Source organism: Phoxinus phoxinus (genome assembly GCF_949152265.1).
Source record: "Phoxinus phoxinus genome assembly, chromosome: 3".
NCBI lineage: Eukaryota > Metazoa > Chordata > Actinopteri > Cypriniformes > Leuciscidae > Phoxinus > Phoxinus phoxinus.
In genome coordinates this window covers 5,481,670-5,506,263 of record NC_136878.1, presented here as the reverse complement: position 1 = coordinate 5,506,263, position 24,594 = coordinate 5,481,670, and the positions used below count along the sequence as shown (strand labels likewise).

The 24,594-nt window shown below is 37.5% G+C and overlaps 1 protein-coding gene across 1 annotated transcript in view; it reads right to left on the bottom strand.

Annotated features, from left to right (window-relative positions):
- unc5ca (unc-5 netrin receptor Ca) overlaps window positions 1-24,594 on the bottom strand; it is a 157,167-nt gene that overhangs the window by 8,316 nt on the left and 124,257 nt on the right. The window contains exons 8-14 of the mRNA XM_079606544.1: window positions 12,778-12,969; window positions 8,560-8,916; window positions 6,691-6,778; window positions 6,019-6,187; window positions 4,304-4,537; window positions 3,419-3,565; window positions 2,198-2,362 (exon numbers count right to left, since the gene is read on the bottom strand). Of these exons, the coding sequence (XP_079462670.1) occupies window positions 2,198-2,362; window positions 3,419-3,565; window positions 4,304-4,537; window positions 6,019-6,187; window positions 6,691-6,778; window positions 8,560-8,916; window positions 12,778-12,969 (1,352 nt within the window). The remainder of the gene's footprint in view (window positions 1-2,197; window positions 2,363-3,418; window positions 3,566-4,303; window positions 4,538-6,018; window positions 6,188-6,690; window positions 6,779-8,559; window positions 8,917-12,777; window positions 12,970-24,594) is intronic.

The window sequence follows — 24,594 nt, the reverse complement described above, 5'->3', positions numbered from 1 at the left end:
CATTAAAATCCGAGCTGAAATCTCAATTGTGTGTGAGTGTGTGTGTGGAGGAGGCGCTTTAATTAAACGAGACTCATTCGTGATATTATTCGCAAAAAGCAACGGCATCAAATATGCTTCTGCTTTTGTACATCTATAAGAATAAAACTGGAGGATATGAAAGAAGTTCAGTCGCCTTGCATTTGAGTGACAGAATATAAAAGTTTCCCACAAAAATGCAACCAAATCATCACTCGGCAAAAACATGCAGAGCTAAAGCGGCAAAAAATCTGTGCAATGCAGTCACTATTTTACCATTCTTTTTATTGTTATTGTATATATATTTACATTTACTGTTCAAAAGTTTGGGGTCAGTAAGATTTTTTTTTTTTTAATAAATGAATACTTTTATTCAGCAAGGACACATTAAATTGATCAAAATTGATAGTGAAGACATTTATTATGTCACAAAAGATTTATATTTCAAATAAATGCTTTTCTTTTGAACTTTCTATTCATTAAAGAATCCTTACGGTTTGCACAACAATATGAGATTGTTTTCAACATTGATAATAATAAGAAATGTTTCTTGAGCAGCAAATCATCATATTATACTGATTTCTGAAGGATCATGTGACACTGAAGACTGGAGTAATGATGCTGAAAATTCAGCTTTGATCACAGGAATAAATTACAATATATTCTAATAGAAAATAAAAGTAACAATTTACTTTAATAAAAGAGTCTACTTTCTCTAGAAAATTACCCAAATATTATGTGCAAAGCCACATAAAAAAATAAATCCTTGTAGGATCATCCTAATTCAATTTAAAGAGGTGGTAAAATGCCATTTTCACAAGATGTAAAATAAGTCTCTGATGTCCCCAGAGTGTGTGTGTGAAGTTTTAGCACAAAATACCCCACAGATATTTTTATATAGCATGTTAAAGTTGTCACTTTTTGAGGATTTGCAAAAACGCACCGTTTTGTGCCTGGCCCTTTAAATGCAAATGAGCTGCTGCAGAGGGCGGGGTTTCAAGAGCTTGTGTGTGTGTGTGTGTGTGTGTGTGTGTGTGTGTGTGTGTGTGTGTGTGTGTTAGCAGCTGCGATTACCTCACACACACTAAAATGACAGAAGCTGTTCTGCCTTTAATGTTAAAACAGAGTCAGACAAAGATGGAGAGACTCAAGTAGAAGTGACAACATGTAGAAGCAACAGGACGTCTCTGAATGGTTAGTTGATGAATTTATGTTGCTGATGTGGAGTTAACTATCTTCAATTAGCATATTCTGTCATGGTAATCTATAAATCGCTCGTATAGGAACTGTTGTGAGATGCACACAGAGTGACTTTCTATTGCATGTGAAAAGATGGATGCTAAAGTTTGAGCTGACTCACAAATGTACTCGACTACAACAACTCTTCCTCTTCTCAACATGGACCGTGTGTTCAGGGGGCGGGGCTTATGTACATTTTAGGGTTGGTGATGTCACTAAACCCGTGAGGAATGTCGTGTAGTTCCTACCAGCCGTTTGTTGTAGTCCTTTTCTTTAAAAGCAAATTTCTCCCTTTGCTTTGAACTTTGAGCGTTGTAACTTTGCAGATGTTGTTTATGCTCAAACAGCAACATTACACACTAACTAAAGCTAGAAAAGTGAAATCATACTTTACCACCCCTTTAATATTATTGTACAAGAATAAAAAAATTTGCATCTTTGATATATACATAAAAAAAATCGCTCTAGTTTTTATAGTTTAAAATGACAGGTGCATTGAACATCAGTCTGACAGAAGCTTCCGCGGCCCAGAAGGACTCAATTCACCGTAATGCTTCCATCTATAATGTTAATGAATCTGCGCTGTTCTTAATTAGACACATCGATTAAAGCCGAGGAGAGAGAAACACAGCGGCTTCGTGAAAACCCTTTGTGATGTATAGACAGACAAGAGCAGCTGAGGCTCTTCTCAGCCCGTCAGATGGATTACACAGAAACAGCCTCTTCTCCAGAGACACACACACACACACACACACGGGGAGTGATGGAAAGGCCGCATCTGTAGGCATCGTAGACACACAATGAACAATCTCATTCGCAGAATACACTGCAACAAGCTAAGAAATAATATTCGTCCATATGTGGTCAGATATGAGCAGGGCCTTGCTACAGTGTGTGTGTGTGTGATCTAGCGAGGTTGTGTGATTGATGAATACTGTACCTCACTCAGGGTGGTGTAGAGCTGGAAGATCTGACCTTCTCCCTCCACCTGTCTGACACACAGCTTACAGCACAGCTCACACACACACACACTCTGACGCTCCAGAGCGAAGGAGCAGTGTAGCCGCCGCACGGATCCGCTCCACACCTGAGAGAAACACAGCTCCTGCACACACACGCACACACACACACACACATCACACCATATCACCTCTGTACATAATACTACTACTAATGACAACAAATCATATCATAAGTCATATTAAAATACTTTATATGAAATGTTATATAACTTAATCACTTAAATTAAAATAATATAAAATAATGAATCTGTATAATACTGAAATTTGTACATGTTTAATAATAATAATAAATAATATAACAATTAAGTAATATTAAAACACTATATTATCAGGCTAACTCTTAACCATATATCAGTATGTATTTAATAAAAATAATAACAAATTATATGAAAAACTAAACAATAAAATACTATTTTAAATGTTATAATAACAATCATGTAAATTAAAATATTAAAATAATTAATAAAAATAATATTAAAGTCTGTATATATAATAGTATACTATTCATATAAAAATAATATATATATTTAAATTATATGAAATATATGTAATATGACTTTATATGAAATTGTATATTATATTAAATTAAAATAATTAATTAAATAATTATAATCAACCAATATTAATTCTGGCATCTGTATATATATATATATAATAATGCTAATAATAATAATTCTACAATTATTATTACATTCTAAAAAATTATATTGAAGTCTGTATATATTTTATAATAACGATAACAATGATAATTCTATTAAAATTAAGTAACATTAAATGTATTTTATATTAAATTACATGTTACATTTTAATAAATACAAAATTAACAAATATTAATATGGAAGTCTGTACATATTTTTTGTAATAATAACAATAACAAATAAAAAGCATTATATTATTATATTAATATTGAAGTCTGTTTACATTTTTTATAATAATAATAAATTATATTATTATTACTACATAAAAAACTAAGTAAGATTGAATTACTTTATATTAAATGTTATATTATATGAAATGACTTCTGGCCTTCATTAAATGCCATTCTTCCAGTAGATCTAGTATCTGATAATATGGTAAGCTAAATGAAAGTGAATATAAACAGACGTGAGTTTCACAGGATTAAGCGGCGGGTTGTTCACCTGGTATTTGGTGAGTAGTTTGCTCTTCCACTGCGAGTGGATGTCATGTATTGACAGTCTCAGGTTGTGGTTGCTGTGACTGAAGTTCAGAGACTTTGGTTCATCGAGTAGTTTCCCGCCGATCTGTTTTTCGATCTGCAGAACCTCCTGTCCACACAAACACACACACCACATTTACACCGCACCATTCCTGACACAATATTTTACATCAAAATCTAATGTTCAAATGCATGTTTTTAATGTAACCTTCTCCCTTTACACACTTTGGTCAGTTGAAGAATAATCTATATTGTATATTGTTTATTTGAAAGAATTAAGAGAGCCATTTCATGTCTGTCCTTGTGTTGTTCAGCTGGTCGAGGTTGATATGGGATTTAGGATAGCCAATCATTACCGAGCTCATTAGTATAGAAGTTTAATAATAATAATAATAAATTGTATAAAAATATGTCATATTAAATAACTTTATATTAAATGTTGTAAATCATTAACATATTTAGTAAAGTACAAAATATAAAAGTATCAATATTGATGTATACTGCATATATTTAATAGTAAAAATAATTATAATAAATTATATAAAATGAAGTAATACTAAATTATTCTGTTCAATTTCATATTTATATTAAATTATGAAATCACTTAAATTAAAACATTAAAAAAAATATATATATATATAAATATTGAAATTTGTAATCCCGGACATTGTCTTAAGTTAATTATGTAATAATTTACATACAACACAGTAACATAAAGACACCAGCAGAAACAGTTTCATTCTAGAGGTCAGAGAGTGTGTTATTAAGATTAAGAGAAAAACTAAACGACTGTTTTTGGTTACAGAAGGTTTATACGTGGTCTTGGTGTGAAAGCAGATTGACGCACTTTGAGTGTGTCCTGCGTGTCGTCGAGGCAGTAAACTCTGATGTGGTAGTCTACACCCGCTGTGACCACAGGCCCAAACACGGCCAGTTTGATTCGCTTAGCCGCTGACGGACAGACACTCTGGCCAATCAGACAGTAGGATCCCAGAGTCTCGGTCAGGATGTGACACGCCTCCTCTCCCAGCTGCACGTAACAGGAAGTCGTGAAGTTCTCCTCTCCAACCACAACCACGTCCTGGACACACAACACACACACATACACCATTTACATCAGTGTCTCAGCAACACTACCATACACGTATAAGATAAACCTGTCTGTCTGTCTGTCTGTCTGTCTGTCTGTCTGTCTGTCTGTCTGTCTGTCTGTCTGTCTGTCTGTCTGTCTGTCTGTCTGTCTGTCTGTCTGTCTGTCAGTCTGTCTGTCTGTCTGTCTGTCTGTCTGTCTGTCTGTCTGTCTGTCAGTCAGTCTGTCTGTCTGTCTGTCTGTCTGTCAGTCTGTCTGTCTGTCTGTCTGTCTGTCTGTCTATCTATCTATCTATCTATCTATCTATCTATCTGTCTGTCTATCTATCTATCTATCTATCTATCTATCTATCTATCTATCTATCTATCTATCTATCTATCTATCTATCTATCTATCTATCTATCTATCTATCTATCTGTCTGTCTGTCTGTCTGTCTGTCTATTTCTCTGTCTGTCAGTCTGTCTGTCTGTCTGTCTGTCTGTCTGTCTGTCTGTCTGTCTGTCTGTCTGTCTGTCTGTCTGTCTGTCTGTCTGTCTGTCTGTCTGTCTGTCTGTCTGTCTATATCTATCTATAATCATGATTAAAATGATTAATCTTAAAGTAATAAAGTAATACAGTACATCTTATTAGTGATTAACCATATTCCGCAATGAAACAGAAATAATAAATACAGAAATTACAGAAAGTTGACATACATAACATATTGCATTAAATTAATAAATTTTTCTTTTTTTTAAATGTAAAAGTAAAATGATCATCATGTATTTTATTTTTTATTTAATCATTAAAAGTTTTTAATATATTAATTAGACAAATACAGCAAAAAAAAAGCACATTTAATGAAATGTTCTATATTTTAATCATAATAAATTAAAGGCAGTACAACCAATACTGCAATGATGTAAATACTTATAATTTATTAATATATTATTGTATGGGTTTTACTTAATTATAAGTAATAACATAAGTAATAACATAAATAACATTAAAATGCAAACACTTTTAAAAGTCCTGAAAATAGCTATCACTGTCTTTACACAAAATAATAATGTCATATGATCATTTCTTCTTGTGTTGTTTCTGACATGTTTTCTATATCTCCACAACATTCGGTCCCCACAGAAATGAAAGCCTGTCCACACGTGCATTGCGAGGGAATCCCGGCCCTGATAAAGCAAGCAGATTCCTCCTGATAAACACACCCGTCCTGTCCCCCGCTTCACTCTTGCAATAATTGAATTTTGTGTTGTCTATTTGTAGAGCCCTGCCATGCACAGCAGGCCAATTTACCCTGCCTGCCTTCACTGATAGTTACATTTATTTTCCAGTCATGTTTCCCTCTCTCCGCAGGATAAGTAGTTTATTGAAATGGAGCGGCTCATCTCCTGAGTTTCCCTGACCTGATTCCTCTCGCTGTGAAGCTTTCATGCAGCCACTGGCTGTCCTATTGGCCCGTATTAAAATCCCTCACCTCCCATTGGTCCTGCTGCGTGAGGCTCTTGAGGATGATTTGCCAGTTGTCAGAGTGGGCGTGCGAGCAGTGGTGTAGAGTGAGGATGACGGGACGGGTCAACAGGGCGCCCGCGGGACCGCAGCTGACCACCGCGCTGAGAACCGCCTCCCCGTCCCCGACCGCTGGCCTGACACACACAGAGATATTAAACACGTACAGGAACACACACAACGACAACCAGCACTGTTTGAAAGCTAATAAGCAATTACTATACCAGTCAAAAGTTCGGAGAAAGTCAATTTGGTGCTCAATTATTAATAAGGATACTCATTATTATCAATGTTGAAAACAAATATTTTTGTGGAAACTTTGATACATTTCTTCAGGATTTTTTGATGACTAGAAAGTTCAAAATCATTTATTTATTTTAAATAGAAATCTTTTGCAACATTATAAATGTATTTTTTGTGTTACAGTTTCTTTATATTTTATCTTACTGTATCTCAAAGCTTTTAATGGCAGTGTTTTAATTAAGCATTTAACACATTCATGCATTTTTTTTATGTGATAATGATATGTAAAGTGTTGTGTATTTATAACATTCTACCTGGAAATCAACACCATTTCTCCACTCAGTGGGATGTGGGGTGTGATGTTTGGGATGTGTGTGTGTGTTGTGTTGTTTTTTACCTCATGCTCTCTGTCCTCTGTACAGTCAGAAACATCTCATACACACGACCCTGAGGAATCGCACCGGCTGGAACCAACAAACTCACTCCTGTAATGAGATTACACGTTGTGGCTAATTAGGACTCAGTCTCAAAACTCAGATGAAAATCTTCTTTCTTCCTTCCTTCCTTCCTTCCTTCCTTCCTTCCTTCCTTCCTTCCTTCCTTCCTTCCTTCCTTCCTTCCTTCCTTCCTTCCTTCCTTCCTTCCATCCATCCTTCCATCCATCCTTCCATTCACCCATCCATTCATCCATCCATCCATCCATCCATCCATCCATCCATCCATCCATCCATCCATCCATCCATCCATCCATCCATCCATCCATTCATCCTTCCATCCATTCACCCACCCATCCATCCTTCCTTCCTTCCTTCCTTCCTTCCTTCCTTCCTTCCTTCCTTCCTTCCTTCCTTCCTTCCTTCCTTCCTTCCTTCCTTCCATCCATGCATCCATCCATCCATTCATCCATCTATCCATCCATCCTTCCATTCACCCATCCATCCATCCATCCATCCATCCATCCATCCATCCATCCATCCATCCATCCTTCCATCCATCCATCCTTCCATCCATCCATCCATCCTTCCATCCATTCACCCACCCATCCATCCATCCTTCCTTCCTTCCTTCCTTCCTTCCTTCCTTCCTTCCTTCCTTCCTTCCTTCCTTCCTTCCTTCCTTCCTTCCATCCTTTTATCCATCCATCTATCCTTCCATCCATTCACCCACCCATCCATCCATCCATCCTTCCTTCCTTCCTTCCTTCCTTCCTTCCTTCCTTCCTTCCTTCCTTCCTTCCTTCCTTCCTTCCTTCCATCCTTTTATCCATCCATCTATCCTTCCTTCCTTCCTTCCTTCCTTCCTTCCTTCCTTCCTTCCTTCCTTCCTTCCATCCTTTTATCCATCCACCCATCCATCCATCCATCCTTCCATCCATTCACCCACCCATCCATCCATCCTTCCTTCCTTCCTTCCTTCCTTCCTTCCTTCCTTCCTTCCTTCCTTCCTTCATTCCTTCCTTCCTTCCTTCCTTCCTTCCTTCCTTCCTTCCTTCCTTCCTTCCTTCCTTCCATCCTTTTATCCATCCACCCATCCATCCATCCACCCATCCATCCATCCATCCTTCCATCCATTCACCCACCCATCCATCCATCCTTCCTTCCTTCCTTCCTTCCTTCCTTCCTTCCTTCCTTCCTTCCTTCCTTCCTTCCTTCCTTCCTTCCATCCTTTTATCCATCCATCTATCCATCCATCCATCCTTCCATCCTTCCATTCACCCATCCATCCATCCATCCTTTCATCCATCCATCCATCCATCCTTCCATTCATCTGTCCATCCATCTTTCAAACCTTCCTTCCTTCCATTCATCTGTCCATCCATCTTTCAAACCTTCCTTCCTTCCTTCCTTCCTTCCTTCCTTCCTTCCTTCCTTCCTTCCATGCATCCATCCTTTTATCCACCCACCCATCCATCCTTCCATCCATCCATTATGTCTCATTTTTGCAGGTCATAACGTGGATTACTAGCTGCTGCCCATCCTGCCATCCTCTCTATTCATTTATCACTGTCACTGACTGTGTTTATCCTCATCACATGCATGCGAGATTGTGAATGTGACATTTCCATTGCATCTTACTGGAAACCAATCCAGCCATATGCCTTAATTAGACTAATGTAGGACTATCAACACAATCAATTAATCATCATAAATGATATCACACGGCGATTCGTAAATATGTTGGACACTCAGTGAGGACCAGAGTGTGATTGTGCATCATAAATCACACATAATGAGGTGTGTGTGTGTGTGTGCGTGCGCGATCTCACCTGAGTTGGGAATGATCAGGTGACCTCCCAGCGAGTTGAAGGACCCGAACGCTGTGCACGTGGGGTCCCGTGAGCGTGCCAGCGTCTGGTTGCGTGGGGTCATGGGGTCGCTGTCCAGAAGAGAGTGGGTGACCTTCGGGGACAGCGTGGCGGAGAGGTCAGAGGTCATGTCCTCCTGAGGGGTCACGGTGCCCGAGGAGTTGTAGACTTTGATCTTGAGGATTGGAAGAGGCAGTGGCTCCAGCAGAGGGGAGCTGGTCATGGGGATTTTGTCTGAGATGTCGTGGAGGGCATAAACTGGACCGCGATACAGTGCCGCCGCTGTGGACAGGTCAGGGGTCGGGGCCAGCAAATCTGCTGCACACAGACACACAGGAAATCACTATTAAATATCATTAATAACATTTGAAGATGTTGGGGAATTTACTCATGTGATCAAAGCTGAATTTTCAGCATCATTACTCCAGTCTTCAGTGTCACATGACCCTTCAGAAATCATTCTTATACACTGTAAAGAAAATGTAACCTCTCCAAGTCAAAATATTCTAGTGACTGATCACATCTAAATTTTTCAATTGGCCCAAGTGAAATTCTGTAAAATAAATTGAATTCATTGTTGCAATAGTCTGTTAACATTGGCTCAATGAGAAAGAATATGTCAGACTAGTTGAAAAATTTAGATGTGATTTTGACTTGGGGATGTATTTTTTTTTTTACAATGTATGATAGGGATGCATTACGATTAATCGCAATTAATCGTTTGCAGAATAAAAGTTTTTGTTTACATCATATGTGTGTGTGTACTGTGTAAAATAATTATGGATTTATAAATACACACACATGCATGTATATATTAAAAAAATATTTACATATTTATATACATTTTTATATTTAAATATAATTTATATTATATATAATTATAAATACTTAAAATATAAATAGATTTCTTTCTTAAAATTATACATGCATGTTTGTATATTTAAATATAATTTATATTATATATAATTATAAATACTTAAAATATAAATAGATTTCTTTCTTAAAATTATACATGCATGTTTGTATATTTATATATACATAATTATTATACACAGTACACACACATATATGATGTAAACAAAAACTTTTATTCTGCAAACGATTAATTGTGATTGATCGTAATGCATCCCTAGTGTATGATGATTTGCTGCTCAAGAAACATTTCTGATTATTATAAATGTTGAAAACAATTGTGCTGCTTCATATTTTTGTGGAAACTGTGATTCTATTCTTCAAAGAATCCTGAAATAATTGTAAGATTTGTAACATTATAAATGTCTTTCCTGTACTTTTCCATCATCCTTGCAGAATAAAAGTATACATTTATTTTACATTTTGTGTGTGTGTGCCAAATCTCCTGATGCCATTCTTCATATTTAAACTGACATACTGTATTTGGTTATTTTCATATGCAATAACCAGTTTCATCAGGGCATTTCATCTACACACACTCACACATAATTGACCACATTACATTAAAAAGCCACAGTGGCTACAACTTTCATTTTCATTTCCCTAGAAGTGACAATCTTTATTCAGCCAAAACACTGCTTTATCATAAATGTTTTGAGATATTCTACATAATCTTTGCATAATTAAAATTCATAACTTGGATGTAAACATAGCTTGTGTCCACGTTTATTGTCTGGAACGGAGCAGCTCGGCGACTCTCAGACGGGTTTGGAAACAACATAACGGTGGATGAGGGACTTTTTTTGGGGTGACCTATTCATTGTATGTTCTTCTGTTGTGTGCTATTTTGAAATGAAATCAGTGTGTGTGTGTGTGTTTTGTGTGTGTGTGTGTGTGTGTGTGTGTGAGAGAGCTTGTAAAGGACTCTTATAGCCAGCGGCTGGTAATCTCCATACTGATTGCTCATTAACATTCAGCTTCCAACAGTGACTAAACAGAGGATTGTCACTTTGCACACCAGCTCTCTCTCTCTCTCTCTCTCTCTCTCTCTCTAGTTACTCAGGTGTGAGCATTACTCACACTCCTGACGCTCGAGTTCAAGTTATTCATCATGCGGTGATCGGTGAGACGGAGTAAACCTCTGCATTGCATCACACCTGCCGATGTAAACGCGTCCAAATCTACAGCCTCTGGCGGGAAAGAGCAAAACTGGAGAACTGAGGGATGTGGAGCGTCTCGCTTTACCATCAAAACATCCCCTACCGCTGTTCATCAACTCATTCACTGCCGCGTTCGCCCTGACAGGGTGCCATCTACACCTACAGCCCGCTTCATGTTTAATTAACATTTAGCATGTTCAAAACCAGCGAGAGAATGAGGAGAAAAGCGAGACAATACGAGAGCGAGCAGAACCACGATTCTTCATTAATGATAACCTGTTCAGGTCGGAGAGTGACAGGCATTCTAATGTTCCTCAAATGAAATGTCACCTGAGTCTCTCTTTCTTTCTCTCTTCACACACACACACACACCTCACAATTTAACACCGGAACACTGCCTTCCATTCCGTTCACCACTTGATTGGAATTTTAATCATTCCTGTGTCTTACGGTGAGACACACACACACACACACACACACACACACACACACACACACACACACACACACACACACACACACACACACACACACACACACACACACACACACACACGCTGTCTGAATAGTGTTTTGAATGTTTTACCATAGCAATAATCCGCGTTACAGTGATTTGCATGTAATACAGTGATTACAATGCCTAAAAGCCTAAAAACAGCAATATGACAAAAGATACCCATGTTTAAAATTAGTAACATTTATGATTAAAGGGATAGTTCACCCAAAAATGAAAATACTGTCATCATTTCGTCACCCTCGTTTTGTTCCAAACCTGTAGGCCTATTACTTTCTTTTCCTGTGCAGAACACAAACGGAGATCATTTGAAGAACGTTGGGGTCCAAACGATATGTGACCCTGGACCACAAAACCTGTCACATGGGTCATTATTTTTGAAATTGAGATTTATACATCATCTGAAAGCTGAATAAATACGTTTTCCATTGATGTATGGTTTGTTAGGATAGGACAATATTTGGGCGAGATACAACTATTTGTAAATCTGGAATATGATGGTGCAAAATTTTTTAAATATTGAGAAAATCTCCTTTAAAATTTTCCATTTATGTTCATGATTGTGCTGCATTCACTCATAAAAATAAATGTTTTATATATTTACGGTAGGAAATTTACCTAATATATTCATGGAACATGATCTTTACTTAATATCCTAATGATTTTTGGCATAAAAGAAAAATCGATAATTTTGACCCATACAATGTATTGTTGGCTATTGCCACAAATATACCCGTGCGACATGTGACTGGTTTTGTGATCCAGGGTCACATATTTGTAATTTCCAAAATTCTACCAACAGTCACTTCAACACATAATAAATATTTAATGGTTTGGTAAAACTTTATTTTGATGGTCCCTCTTGCACATTCTGTTAACTATAAGTAACTGTTCAAATACATGTCAACTAACTCTCACTAGAGCATTAGTAGACTGTCTGCTTAATATCTGCAAACTCTTTATTGTGATGCTCCTCCAACAGACACTCTACTGACTATAAGTAACTTTGCAACTACATGTCAACTTATTCTAACCCTAACCCTACCAGTCTACTAATGCTCTACTAACACTCTAATGATAGTTAGTAGACATGAAGGGGCAATGTTACTTATAGACAACAGAATGTGTTAAAGGGACCATCCAAATAAAGTGAAACCAATGGTTTAAATATATTATAATATTTTTTGGACTAAATTGAATAAATTCATTTTGTGACCGTAAATAGTTTTATGTACATTACCGTTCTCTTATGTTCACTAAGGCTGCATTTATTTGATGAAAAACACAGTACAAATAGTAATCCTGTGAAATACTAAAATATCTGTTTTCTATTAGAATATTATAAAATTAATCATTCTAAAATGCTGATTTTCTACTCAAGAAACATTTCTTATTATTATAAATGTTGAGTTGTGCTGCTTTATATTTTTGCGGTAATCAATTTTTTTTTTTTAAACAAGATTCTTTGATGAATAAAAAGTTCAAAAGAACAGCATTTATTTGAAATAGTAACTTTTGTAGCGTTATAAATGTCTTTACTGTCACTTATTAAAAGTAATAATTTCTCCGAGCTCAACACTAAAGGTGTCTCACCTGAGCGAGCCTGCTTGATGCTGACTGGCTGAAAGCCGCCGTTCAGGACAGACGAGTCGATGATGTCCGAGTGAAAGCGCCGATGCGTCTTGCGATACACGAGCAGAGCCACGATAACAGAGACGACCAGACACATGACCACCGCCATGATGATGCCCACGTACAGCGCCACCTCATCTCCAGCCGGAGCCGCTGCGGGACACACAAACACAGGTCTCACAATCTACACACTGTACTACAGTATATACTGTCTATAGTGTAACAGTAATCATTACTCCACGGTGACCCGTTTAAAACCTGTTTAAAACACTATGGCCTAGACAGGGCTTAGACTAAACCAGGATTAGACCTTATTTCAATTAGGGCATTTAAGTAGCTTTTTATAATCGTACCTTAGAAAACACATTACTGATGTGCATCTTGAGACAAAACAATAGCACTGACTTATTTTAAGATATATCAGTGCAAGTTGCTTTCAGTTCAAACACCTCAAACATGCATTTTAATCTGGGACTAGTTTAAGCCTTGTCTGTGAAACTGGGGGTATAAGATTAGTGGAATAAATAAATAAAATGGAATAAAACAAAACAAAATTTAAATATTAGATGAAAACCTTAAACAAAAATTAGAAAAAAGAAAAAGAAAAAAAATAGTTTAAGTTACTTAAACTAAAACTGAAATAAAAATACATTAAAGCTAATTAGAAATGAGAAAAATTTGAATATCGTGCAAAAGTTCATTTATTTCAGTAATTCAACTTAAAAGGTGAAACTAATATATTATATAGACTCATTACATGCAAAGTGAGATATTTCAAGCCTTTATTTGTTATAATTTTGATGATTATGGCTTACAGCTTATGAAAACCTTTTCACAATATTCTAATTTTGAATTTGGGGTTTTCATAAGCTGTAAGCCATAATCATCAAAATTATAACAAATAAAGGCTCGAAATAATCTCACTTTGCATGTAATGAGTCTATACAATATATTAGTTTCACCTTTTAAGTTGAATTACTGAAATAAATTAACTTTTGCACGATATTCAAATTTTTCGAGTTTCACCTGTAGATACAGTATATATATATATATATATATATATAATACAATAATACTTTATAAATAATACGAAAATAGCACTGATCCAGGCATATAATGTGTTCAGAAAATTAGCTGTGCACAGTATACACACTGTATAGGGCAGAAATACTAATACTGTTATTATGCCACACCAGTCACACATTCAGATGGGTAAAATCAAATGTTATTTTCATAATAGCATAATCATAATCATAATCATTGCACTAAATTGTATTAAACAAAGCCAACAAAGCATTTTTTGCACAGACGATAACTGAATGCCTCTCACAAGCAATGTTCAACGATAACAAAGTAGCACACAGTGTTTAAAATGGTTGAATGACGCCCACTGATTCACCCACTATTTTTAACACTCAGTGCGGTATTTCATTTCTCATGACAGATCATCGCAGCGGCATATGGGTTAAAGGTCACGCCCGAGAATGGCCTTTAAAACAATGGCATTAATCAGTATATAAACCCTGTGCATCAATCATTAAAAAGGAGTTTCCACAGTAAGAGAGAGAAAATTAGACCGCCGACTGCAGGAAGATGAAAAAAGCGCCCTGAAAATAGTCAGACTGAGAGAGAAGAGAACCCAGTCCTTTAATTTAATGAGGCTATAAATTATTACATGCCATATTGCTCATCTTCCAGGAAATCAGCCTCATTCTTCAGCAGACTGCAGGAGAACAATAGTGACATGTTCATCCGACCTCTTTTCCTGTGGATTCTCTCTGCGTGTGTGTGTGTGTGTGTGTGTGAGTTCTGAATCTGTGTATGTGAAGATTAAAAGGGGATCAGGGCCAAAATGAAACCGCAGCTCTGAAACATCAAAGAGAGAAGCAGCTAAAATCGTCACAGTCTCTGATGTTTAAAGTGTGTGTGTGTGTGTGTGTGTGTGTGCTTAAATCCCCTCTTACGTATCTATTGGATGTGTAAAGCACACGCACGCTGGCGCTCATCACTCATTAGTCGCATTAGAAAGCAACAAAGGTACACAGATTAAAACTCCACTCATGCTTCAAACATCCGACTTATCAGGCTGACATTGACAGCAGCATGTCTTAAAGAAAGACTAGACTCAGGGTTATGAATATTCATTAGGATCCTTCACAGGCTTAAGCTCATTGGTTAGGCACACACTGATCCACCTTACCAGCAGAGGGCGCAAAAATGATGTCAAAATGCTAACACATACACACACACAAAATAGTTTCAAAGCAGATTTGCAGAAAATCATGATGTTGATGATCATATCTTCATGCCTTACAGTCACATTTAGCAGATTACAGCTGGACGAAAATATATTTCACATTTTGCGACGATACAAGCAATCAAGCAGTTGAGATTTGCTATTTTAATACATATTAATAATATATTTTTATTATATATATAACTTTATATATAGAGCTGGGCGATCATTTAGTTACATTTTATTAAATAAAATAAAATGTATTAAATAGTTACAATTAAATAAAAATCAGGTGGTTGAGATTTGCTATACTGTAGTAGCTTTATGTGAGTGGATTATATGTATGCGGATAACATTGGATATAATACATAGTATATCATAATCAAACGTTATATATAGAGCTGTGCGATAGTACAGTTCACATTTTGTGACAATATAAACAGTCAAGCAGTTTTTCTATATAGTTTAGTACACGCACAAGTATTTTCTGTGGGCAATAGATTTATAACAACTAGATATTTACAGAGTAATTATGGGCAGTTATAAAAGAGATGCTGGACTCAGTAAACAAAATAACTAGACAGTGAAATAACCACCCTTGAGAGCAAAATAACTGTGTGTGTGTGTGTGTGTGTGTGTGTTTACAGTATAAAAGTCAAAGCAGCCGTTAAAGTGTGTGTCACAGCAGGCGGTCACACTAAACAGCGTTGAGCATGCGACCTTTCATCATCTCTCATGTCGTTTCATAGTTTTTGCTCAGTGACCGCAGTGTCATCTCTCCTCTGCAGTATTGATTTGCTCACACCCATAATTAATTTACAATTAGTGGAAAAATTGATCACAGCTGTGTCCTAATGACTAATATTATTTGATTACTGACTGTGACCAAACATGATTGTCATTAGTTATTTCTCTCATTAACCATTACGTGCTGATCTGTGTGTGTGTGTGTGTGTGTGTGTGTGTGTGTGTGTGTGTGTGTGTGTATGTAGTGTGGATTGTACAAATTACACAATGACTTTCACGCAGAGTCGACTTTGTTGAAGGAATTTCTATACAGATAATTATTCATATAATTTTGCTAACACTTCACAATAAGGTCCTACTAATGTTAATTCATGCATTGACTAACAAGTATTTTACAGTATTTATTAATCTATTTAACGTTGATAAAAACACAACTGTTCATTGTTAGTTCAATGTCAGCTCAGGTATATAAACTATAATGTTAACTGATATTATTTTGTTTAGTTATAATGTATAGTAGTAAATGTTGAGGTTAACGAATTAATATTAATAAATGATTTAGACGTATTTTTCATTGTTATGTCTTTTTAGTCTCTTTTTAAGCTACAAAGACGGTGTTTTTTTCATTGGAATAACATGCACTGAAGATTCGTTCACAATAAGACTGGAAACATGTATTATTTCATGTTGCATTTGTGCATTTGAGTGTTCAGACACGCGCGCGTCCGTGTTTGAATGTGCATACGTGAGTGTGCGGCAGAAAGGTTGTTTCTATGCAGCGGCACGCTTGACTTATAAAGGCTATTGATTGCATGAAGGAAGTGATTAAAGTGTTTGGACAGTGCAGATGCTGAGGGGGTTAATGAGGGGAAGGCAGTTTGATCGTCTGCGGGCGGAAGAACCTTCTGCTGATCAGATTCCCTCGGCATCGATCCGCACGGGTTTTACTCACCACACACACTCAACAAAGTTCAACTCTCGTCTTCTCAGTGGAGTGCAGTCTCTCACAAAAAACAACAACATTATTATTATTATTATAAAATGCAACATTATTACCATGAAAATGAAAGGTGTTGGACAATGAAACTGTCTCAAACCTGGTGGCCAATCTTCACTGATTTTACATTCGATAGTATAAGTGTGAAGGTTGAATTAGCAGAGCAAGCACAGCTGGACAAAAAATATTGCAGTTCACACAACAATGGAAGACATATCAGAGGACAAACTGTTGGTGCGAGTCTCGCTGGCTCATCTGTGACCAGGACAGCGAGTCTTTGTGGTGTATCGAGAGCTCTGGTATCCAGAGTAATGTCGGCATATCTCCACATAGGAAGAACCGTATCCAACAGGAACAACTGTCTGCACACGAGGAATCTGTCCTGTCTGAAAGGGATGTCCAGGTACTAACCCGGATCAGATCCAAAAATCATAAAACCACATCTGCCCAACTCACTGCAGAATTAAATGCACACCTCGACTCTCATGTTTCCACCAAAACTGTTCGTCAGGAAACTCCAGAGTCAATATTCATGGTCGGCTTCTATAGCCAAACCTTTGATCACTCGTGCCAATGCCAAATGTTGGTTTCATTGGTGCCAGCAGTGCTGTGGACAATGTGAAACTTGTTCTCTGATGAGTCCACCCTCAATATCTTTCCCACATCCGTGGGAGTTACGGGGTGGAGAAACCCTAAAAGAGGCTGAACACGCGGACTGTTGCTGCACAGAGTGAAGCACAGCAGTGGATCAGGGATGTTTGAGAAGTAATATGACATTCATGACAGTGCTTGATGGTCGCGTCACTGCCAAGGACTACCGAACCATTCTGGAGGACCATCCTGATGCTTCAAACAGTGAACCCTGAAGAGGCCGCCGTATATCTACATGATAATGTACCGATCCGATACACACAGCAAGACTTGTGACAGAATGGATTGATAAACATGAAAGTGAAGTTGAACATCTCCCATGGCCTGCAAAGTCACCGGATCTAAATATCTTTGAGGAACTTTGGGGTATTTTGGGAAAGCAAGTTTCATTGTCCAACCCATATCAGTCAGTCAGTCAGTCAGTCAGTCAGTCAGTCAGTCAGACAGTCAGTCAGTCAGTCAGTCAGTCAGTCAGTCAGTCAGTCAGTCAGTCAGTCAGTCAGACAGTCAGTCAGTCAGTCAGTCAGTCAGTCAGTCAGTCAGTCAGTCAGTCAGTCAGTCAGTCAGACAGACAGACAGACAGACAGACAGACAGACAGACAGACAGACAGACAGACAGACAGACAGACAGATAGATAGATAGATAGATATATAGAATGATAGAAAGAATGATAGAAAGAACGATATAACGAATGATATAACAAATGATATAACGATCGAACGACAGACAGACAGACAGACAGACAGATACTGTAGATAGATAGAATGATAGAACGATAGAATGAATGATAGAACGAACGAACTAACGACAGACAGACAGACAGATAGATAGAATGATAGAACGATAGAAAGAACGATAGAACAAACGACAGACAGACAGACAGATACTGTAGATAGATAGAATGATAGAACGATAGAATGAATGATAGAACTAACAAACTAACTAACGACAGACAGACAGACAGATAGATAGAATGATAGAACAATAGAAAGAACGATAGAACGAATGATAGAACGAACGACAGACAGACAGACAGATAGACAGACAGACAGATAGATAGATAGAACGATAGAAAGAACGAATGATAGAACGAACGACAGACAGACAGACAGACAGACAGATAGATAGATAGAACGATAGAAAGAACGATAGAAAGAACGAATGATAGAACGAACGACAGACAGGCAGACAGAGACTGTAGATCAGGGGTCGGCAAGTAACTTTGGCCGCGGGCCAATATTTTTTTTATCCAGTAGATGGCGGGCCAGCTACATGGAATAGGCCTATTGGTTACGGTGAAATCACAAAATATAATGCATACAAACGTGTCCCTACTACTTATATACAACCACTGATGAGCATAATCGGTTTTGATGAAGAAAAAAAAAAAAAAAAAAAAAAACGATAAAAATGCAGATTAGAACCCAGAACCTTTTACACACTTGACGAAAGTTCTACCACTGGACCATTTAAGCACACGAGAAAATGCCGCGAATACATCTTATTAACGATAAATTAAACCCCATGTAGGCTACTATTTAAATCGATTGTTGGACATGTTATTGTACATATATCTGATTTAGTATTGTATTACCAATGGACTGTACAACTTTTGAACTTTATTCCTTTTTTTTAATTATTATTTATTCTGGACACAAGAGGGCTGCGCGGGACTGTTTTTTTCCGTCCCGCTCCCACAAGGTTCAATTCAGCTACCGCTTAAAATACTTAAAAGTAAAAGCTTAAAAGTGTTCACCTGCGTTAAAAATTTAGATCTCGTTTTCAGAATCTCAAATCTCAAAAACAAGTCGTTTTTCATTTTTGGTTTTAATTTGAAAAATAAAAAACGATTGAACGAATGATACACGGCAGTGATGCGCGGGTCAATGTATAAACAACCCGCACCCGACCGACGGTTTCAACTCGCCCGCAACTCGGACCGCAAACAAAAGAAAGAAAATATTGACCCGCTTCCTGGCCCGCATATTGGGCCATAGACGTAGGAACTAGGGGTGCGCATTTTTCTGAATGCTGTGTTTTGTAATAAAGGCTTGATTTATTCATTTATTTCGTTTCATTTTCTTAACAATTAAGATGCTGCATGTGTTTATCCAGTCTAATCGAAGTGTGCGTCTCTCGGAGGAGGTGTCTCTCCTCCGAATTTCCCAACAAAATCCCCCCCGCCCGCTCTCAGAAAATACATAAAACTGCATTACAAACACGCTCAACATTCAAAAGGTAAATAAGGATTTCCCACTGTCATCTCTGACTGAGCTCGTGCGTCATCCTCGTGCAGTTATTCAGACAATAAGTGTAGACCTATGTATTTCATAGAAAATTGTGTCTAGTACTATATAAATTACAATGGTTTAATTGGCATCTTTATTTCAAACGACCCGATCGACCGCGACCCGAATATCATTAAAAATATTTTTGGATGACTCATAACCGCGGGTGACCGCAGGCACTCGTCGCTCATTTTGGATCATCCCGCGCATCACTGATTCACGGGGCCTATTTGTAAACCGTTATAGTAAAAAAAAAAAAAAAAAAAAAAAAAAAACGGACTTCCAAAATAATCCGGCGGGCCAGAAAATATTGCTGGCGGGCCAGTTTTGGCCCGCGGGCCGCCAGTTGCCGACCCCTGCTGTAGATAGATAGAATGATAGAACGAATGATAGAACGAACGAACAACAGACAGACAGACAGACAGATAGATAGAATGATAGAACGAACAACAGCCAGACAGACAGATAGAATGATAGAACGATAGAAAGAACGATAGAACGAATGATAGAACGACAGTCAGACAGACAGATAGACAGACAGACAGATAGATAGAATTATAGATAGAATGATAGAACGATAGAACGAATGATAGAACGAACGACAGACAAACAGACAGACAGACAGACACTGTAGATAGATAGAATGATAGAACGATAGAACGAATGATAGAACGAACGACAGACAGACCGAATGATAGAACGATAGAAAGAACGATAGAACGAATGATAGAACGACAGTCAGACAGACATTTAGACAGATAGATAGATAGATAGATAGATAGATAGATAGATAGATAGATAGATAGATAGATAGATAGATAGATAGATAGATAGATAGATAGATAGATAGATAGATTGATACTTTTATTGAGCTAGGACACATTAAATTGATCAAAAGTGACAGTATAAAAAAAAAATCAGCTTTGCCATCACAGTGACAGAAATAAATAAATACTATAGTGCTAACATACTACATTACCATAAATACCAGAGTAAAACAATGCTAAAGCAAAAGTGCATAGAGGCTAGTTAGCCAATCAAGCGCTCTAAGAAGAACTCTATGAGATTCTGCATGGTGTACACACCAAAAAACATGGGATTACCTTCCCTGTACTATGGTATTGCCAAAGTGATGTCTCAGACTCTGTTCTAAAAAACATTTGTCATACAAACAGTGCTCAGGAGACATGATGTTAGCATCTTACTAAACTAACCCTGCAATACTCTAGCTTAATAGCACACACAAATATAGGGCAGAATTGTATCAACACTTACAGACTAAAATAATTATAATTTACATTTCATTCATTTTGTATGTGATTTTACGTTTGTCACAGTGCATTCTGGGATTGCTTGCTCCATGAAAGATACATGCAATACAACAGTAACTTACTTATGTATCTTACTTTTAGAAATAACTATAATGATGTCTATGTAGGCAGCTCACTAGTTTTTGAAACACAGTCTTAATCTTACATGTGTGAAAAATAATATTGTTAGCATCTTTATGAGCAATATCTTCCGATGACTCACAAAAAAGGCATCAGACTCATGTTAAAGGGGTCATGACATGAGAAACCAAATTTGCCTTGATCTTTTGGTATATAAGAGGTCTTTGTACCATTAAAACGTCCTGCAAGTTTCATAGCTTAAGACGTCCTCCCCATTATAAACGAATCATTTATTTAATCAAGCTCTAAATACAGCTCGTTCTGGATCCATGGTAAGAAGTGACGTCACGGTACGAAGTGACGTACCAGCGTTTGCATATAGACCGCCTCCAGCACAAGACAACTACTCTTTCAGCGCAAGGCAACTACGCTCATTTCGTATCATCGTCGCGCCCGCGCGCCGCTCGCCTCACAAGTGTTCAGTCGACGGACAGCGTGTGGGTCTGTGTACAGGGAAATTACGATGCCACGCAGATGTGCTGTTCCTGGCTGTGGACAAACAACATCTTTGAATACGCTGCCGAAAGATCCAGTCGTCAGGGGAAAATGGATGCACTTTATTTTTTGCGGACGTCTCAGTCACGGCAGTGTTAGTTTAAGCGTGTGTTCTGTACATGTGAAGGATGACTGTTTTGAGCTTTGCCAGAAAACTGTTGCTCAAAGATAAGTCCGTGCCGACTATTCTTGGCTCAACATCGACGACGCAAACTGTAAGTAATGTATTTAAAACTTTAAACTACTTTTTAAATACGCTGAAAGATCCAGTCGTCAGGGAAAAATGGATGCACTTTATTTTTTGCGGACGTCACAGTCACGGCAGTGTTCTATACATTTAAGGATGACTGTTTTGAGGAAAAAATCCCAATATGATGCTTGGCTTTGCCAGAAAACTGTTGCTCAAAGATAAGTCCGTGCCGAATATTCTGGGCTCAACAACGACGACGCAAACTTACTTTTTACCATGGCTAATATAAACACATTTGTATAAGAGAATCTTGAAAATATGTCGCCTTTCTAGTATGCCTACATGTGATAGAAAATTAAAAATGTTGCCTTTATCAATGCTGCATCTTCAAATATGGCCTGTGCATGCATTTTTGTCCGTGGTACACCCTATCATTTCATTGGAATTAGTTAAATAATGTTAAACTGTTAGCAAATTAAGCTATAGGAAAATTATGTAACAATAATCCGTTTTCAAGTGTCTCGGGTTAATTTTTTTTTATTAATTCAAAATAGTTTCACTTTCCATGTGGACACGGGCTGATCCAGTCTTCGTTGTTGTGGTGATGGTTCATTTTCCTCTGATTCCGGCTCAAACATAATAAGGTTTTATCATTGCAAGAGCCATCGCTTCGCATGCATCACCCGCTATTAAACAGTTGCGCCGAATCCGCAAATGTTCTGGCTGGGGGCGTTAATAATTGATGCATTGGCACTGACGTTAGCCAATCATAACAGTGGGCGTTAACACTGAACTCTTAAAGGGGAAACACCCCCAAAACAGACTGTTTGAATCAGAGGATGAGAAACAGGGTGGGAAAAGGTCATAAATCACTACATTTTAAAAGTTTTTTGTAAAAAAAACTATAGTAATACTATAATTGCACCTAAGGGAACATAATAATAAAATAAAAAAAACCATGTCATGACCCCTTTAATACCTAAATCAATGTGCTTTGTAGCAGCGCAACATTTCCTGTTGGCTTCGATGTGAAGTACGCCCGCGTTTTATCGAAGAGATCTCTTCTGCGTTCGGTCCCTCTTTAACTCTCGCCATCATACGCCTCGAGTCATTTAACTCATTTCACCCGAGAAACAATCATACAAGCTCTAACACAAGCTTTGATGATAAAAGTGCCAAGCTACTAAATGCAGCCATTAAAATGTATCTGGAAGATTAAACGTTTTCTTTGAACATGAGTGCGAGAGAACGAGAGGGAGAGCGAGATCGCGGCTGTAGAGGAGGGGGTGCCGGCTGCACAAAATGTTTAATAAATAATACAGCTTCAGGAGAAAAGAGATAACATTGTCCCCTCAAACACACACACACACACACACACACACACTTATCACACTCACTGATGGTTCAACATAAGTACAGACCTAAAATAAAATGCTAAGCCTGCAATACAGTCGCTAGTATGTAAACCTGAGAGCTTAGTCAATGCATTGTGTGCATGTGGCCACTGTGCATATTTGAAATGCGTTTTTGTGTTACAGTTGCACAACAAAGCATGAATATTGTGTAACTAAAGGTGTTTGTGTACAGTACTTGCATACAGTATGTTTCAGGTCTCAGTTCATTCGAAATATACAAGTGTTGCTATTGAAAATGTTACTTGCTAAACTATGAACTACTCAATTTAATCTAGTTGAAGGGTGGTTGAGTATTATTTCCCTTTTCTAACTTTGTGTAATGTTGTTGCTGTTTGAGCATAAACAAAATCTGCAAAGTTACAACACTCAGAGTTCAAGGCAAAGGGAAATATTTGCTTTTAAAGAAATCGTTTTTAAGGACTACAACAAACGGCTGGTAGGGACTACACAACATGCCTCCCGGGTTAGTGACATCACCAACCCTAAAATTTACATAAACACGCCCCCAGAACACGATTTATAAATTATCAAGACAAAATATGCTAATCGATAACTACACATAAGCTACAAAATTCATCAACTAACCATTCAGAAATGTCCTGTCGCTTCTACATGTTGTCACTTCTTCTTGAGTCTCTCCATCATTAGCCGCGTTTTCGTTACCCTTCAAATTGAGCGAATTGAATATACGCTCAATGGAAACACCTCAATTTCGCAAAAACTCCCATTTATTGCAAAAAAGTTTTTACACTCGCATGAGGTGGTTTTTCAGGCAATTCGAAAAATAAATATTTCACAAAATTGCAATGGATTGCAATGGTTGCAATGATTTTTGCGCATTTACAGTCACCTGACTTATAAAGGCGCGGTGTGTTCAGACAGAATTCTTTATTAAATTCATAAAAGACAAAATAATTACAGGAATACTGGATTCTAAACCTCAAAGAAATGCCACAATCAAGACCTCGGAGCAGAAATGAGTGAGAAACTCCTCATATCTGCCGCTCACAGTATAAAGGTCTTTCCTTGCCATTAATGCTTGGATAACACACCTATACGTCTCTTTCCCTTAATAATAATAATAATGGCCAGTGCAGTGGCTGTGATATATATGTAAACCTACCAACGTCCGTTGCCATGATTTTTGGAATGACTTATCGCGAGAGGAAAAAAATGACGTTTAGTCGCATAACACTGGTTAACATCGCATAACATAACATGGAAACACCGTCATTTCGCAATTTAGAAAAAATCGTAAAAGTTTTGTGCAAATCTGTAATGGAAACGCGCCTATTGTCTGACTCCGG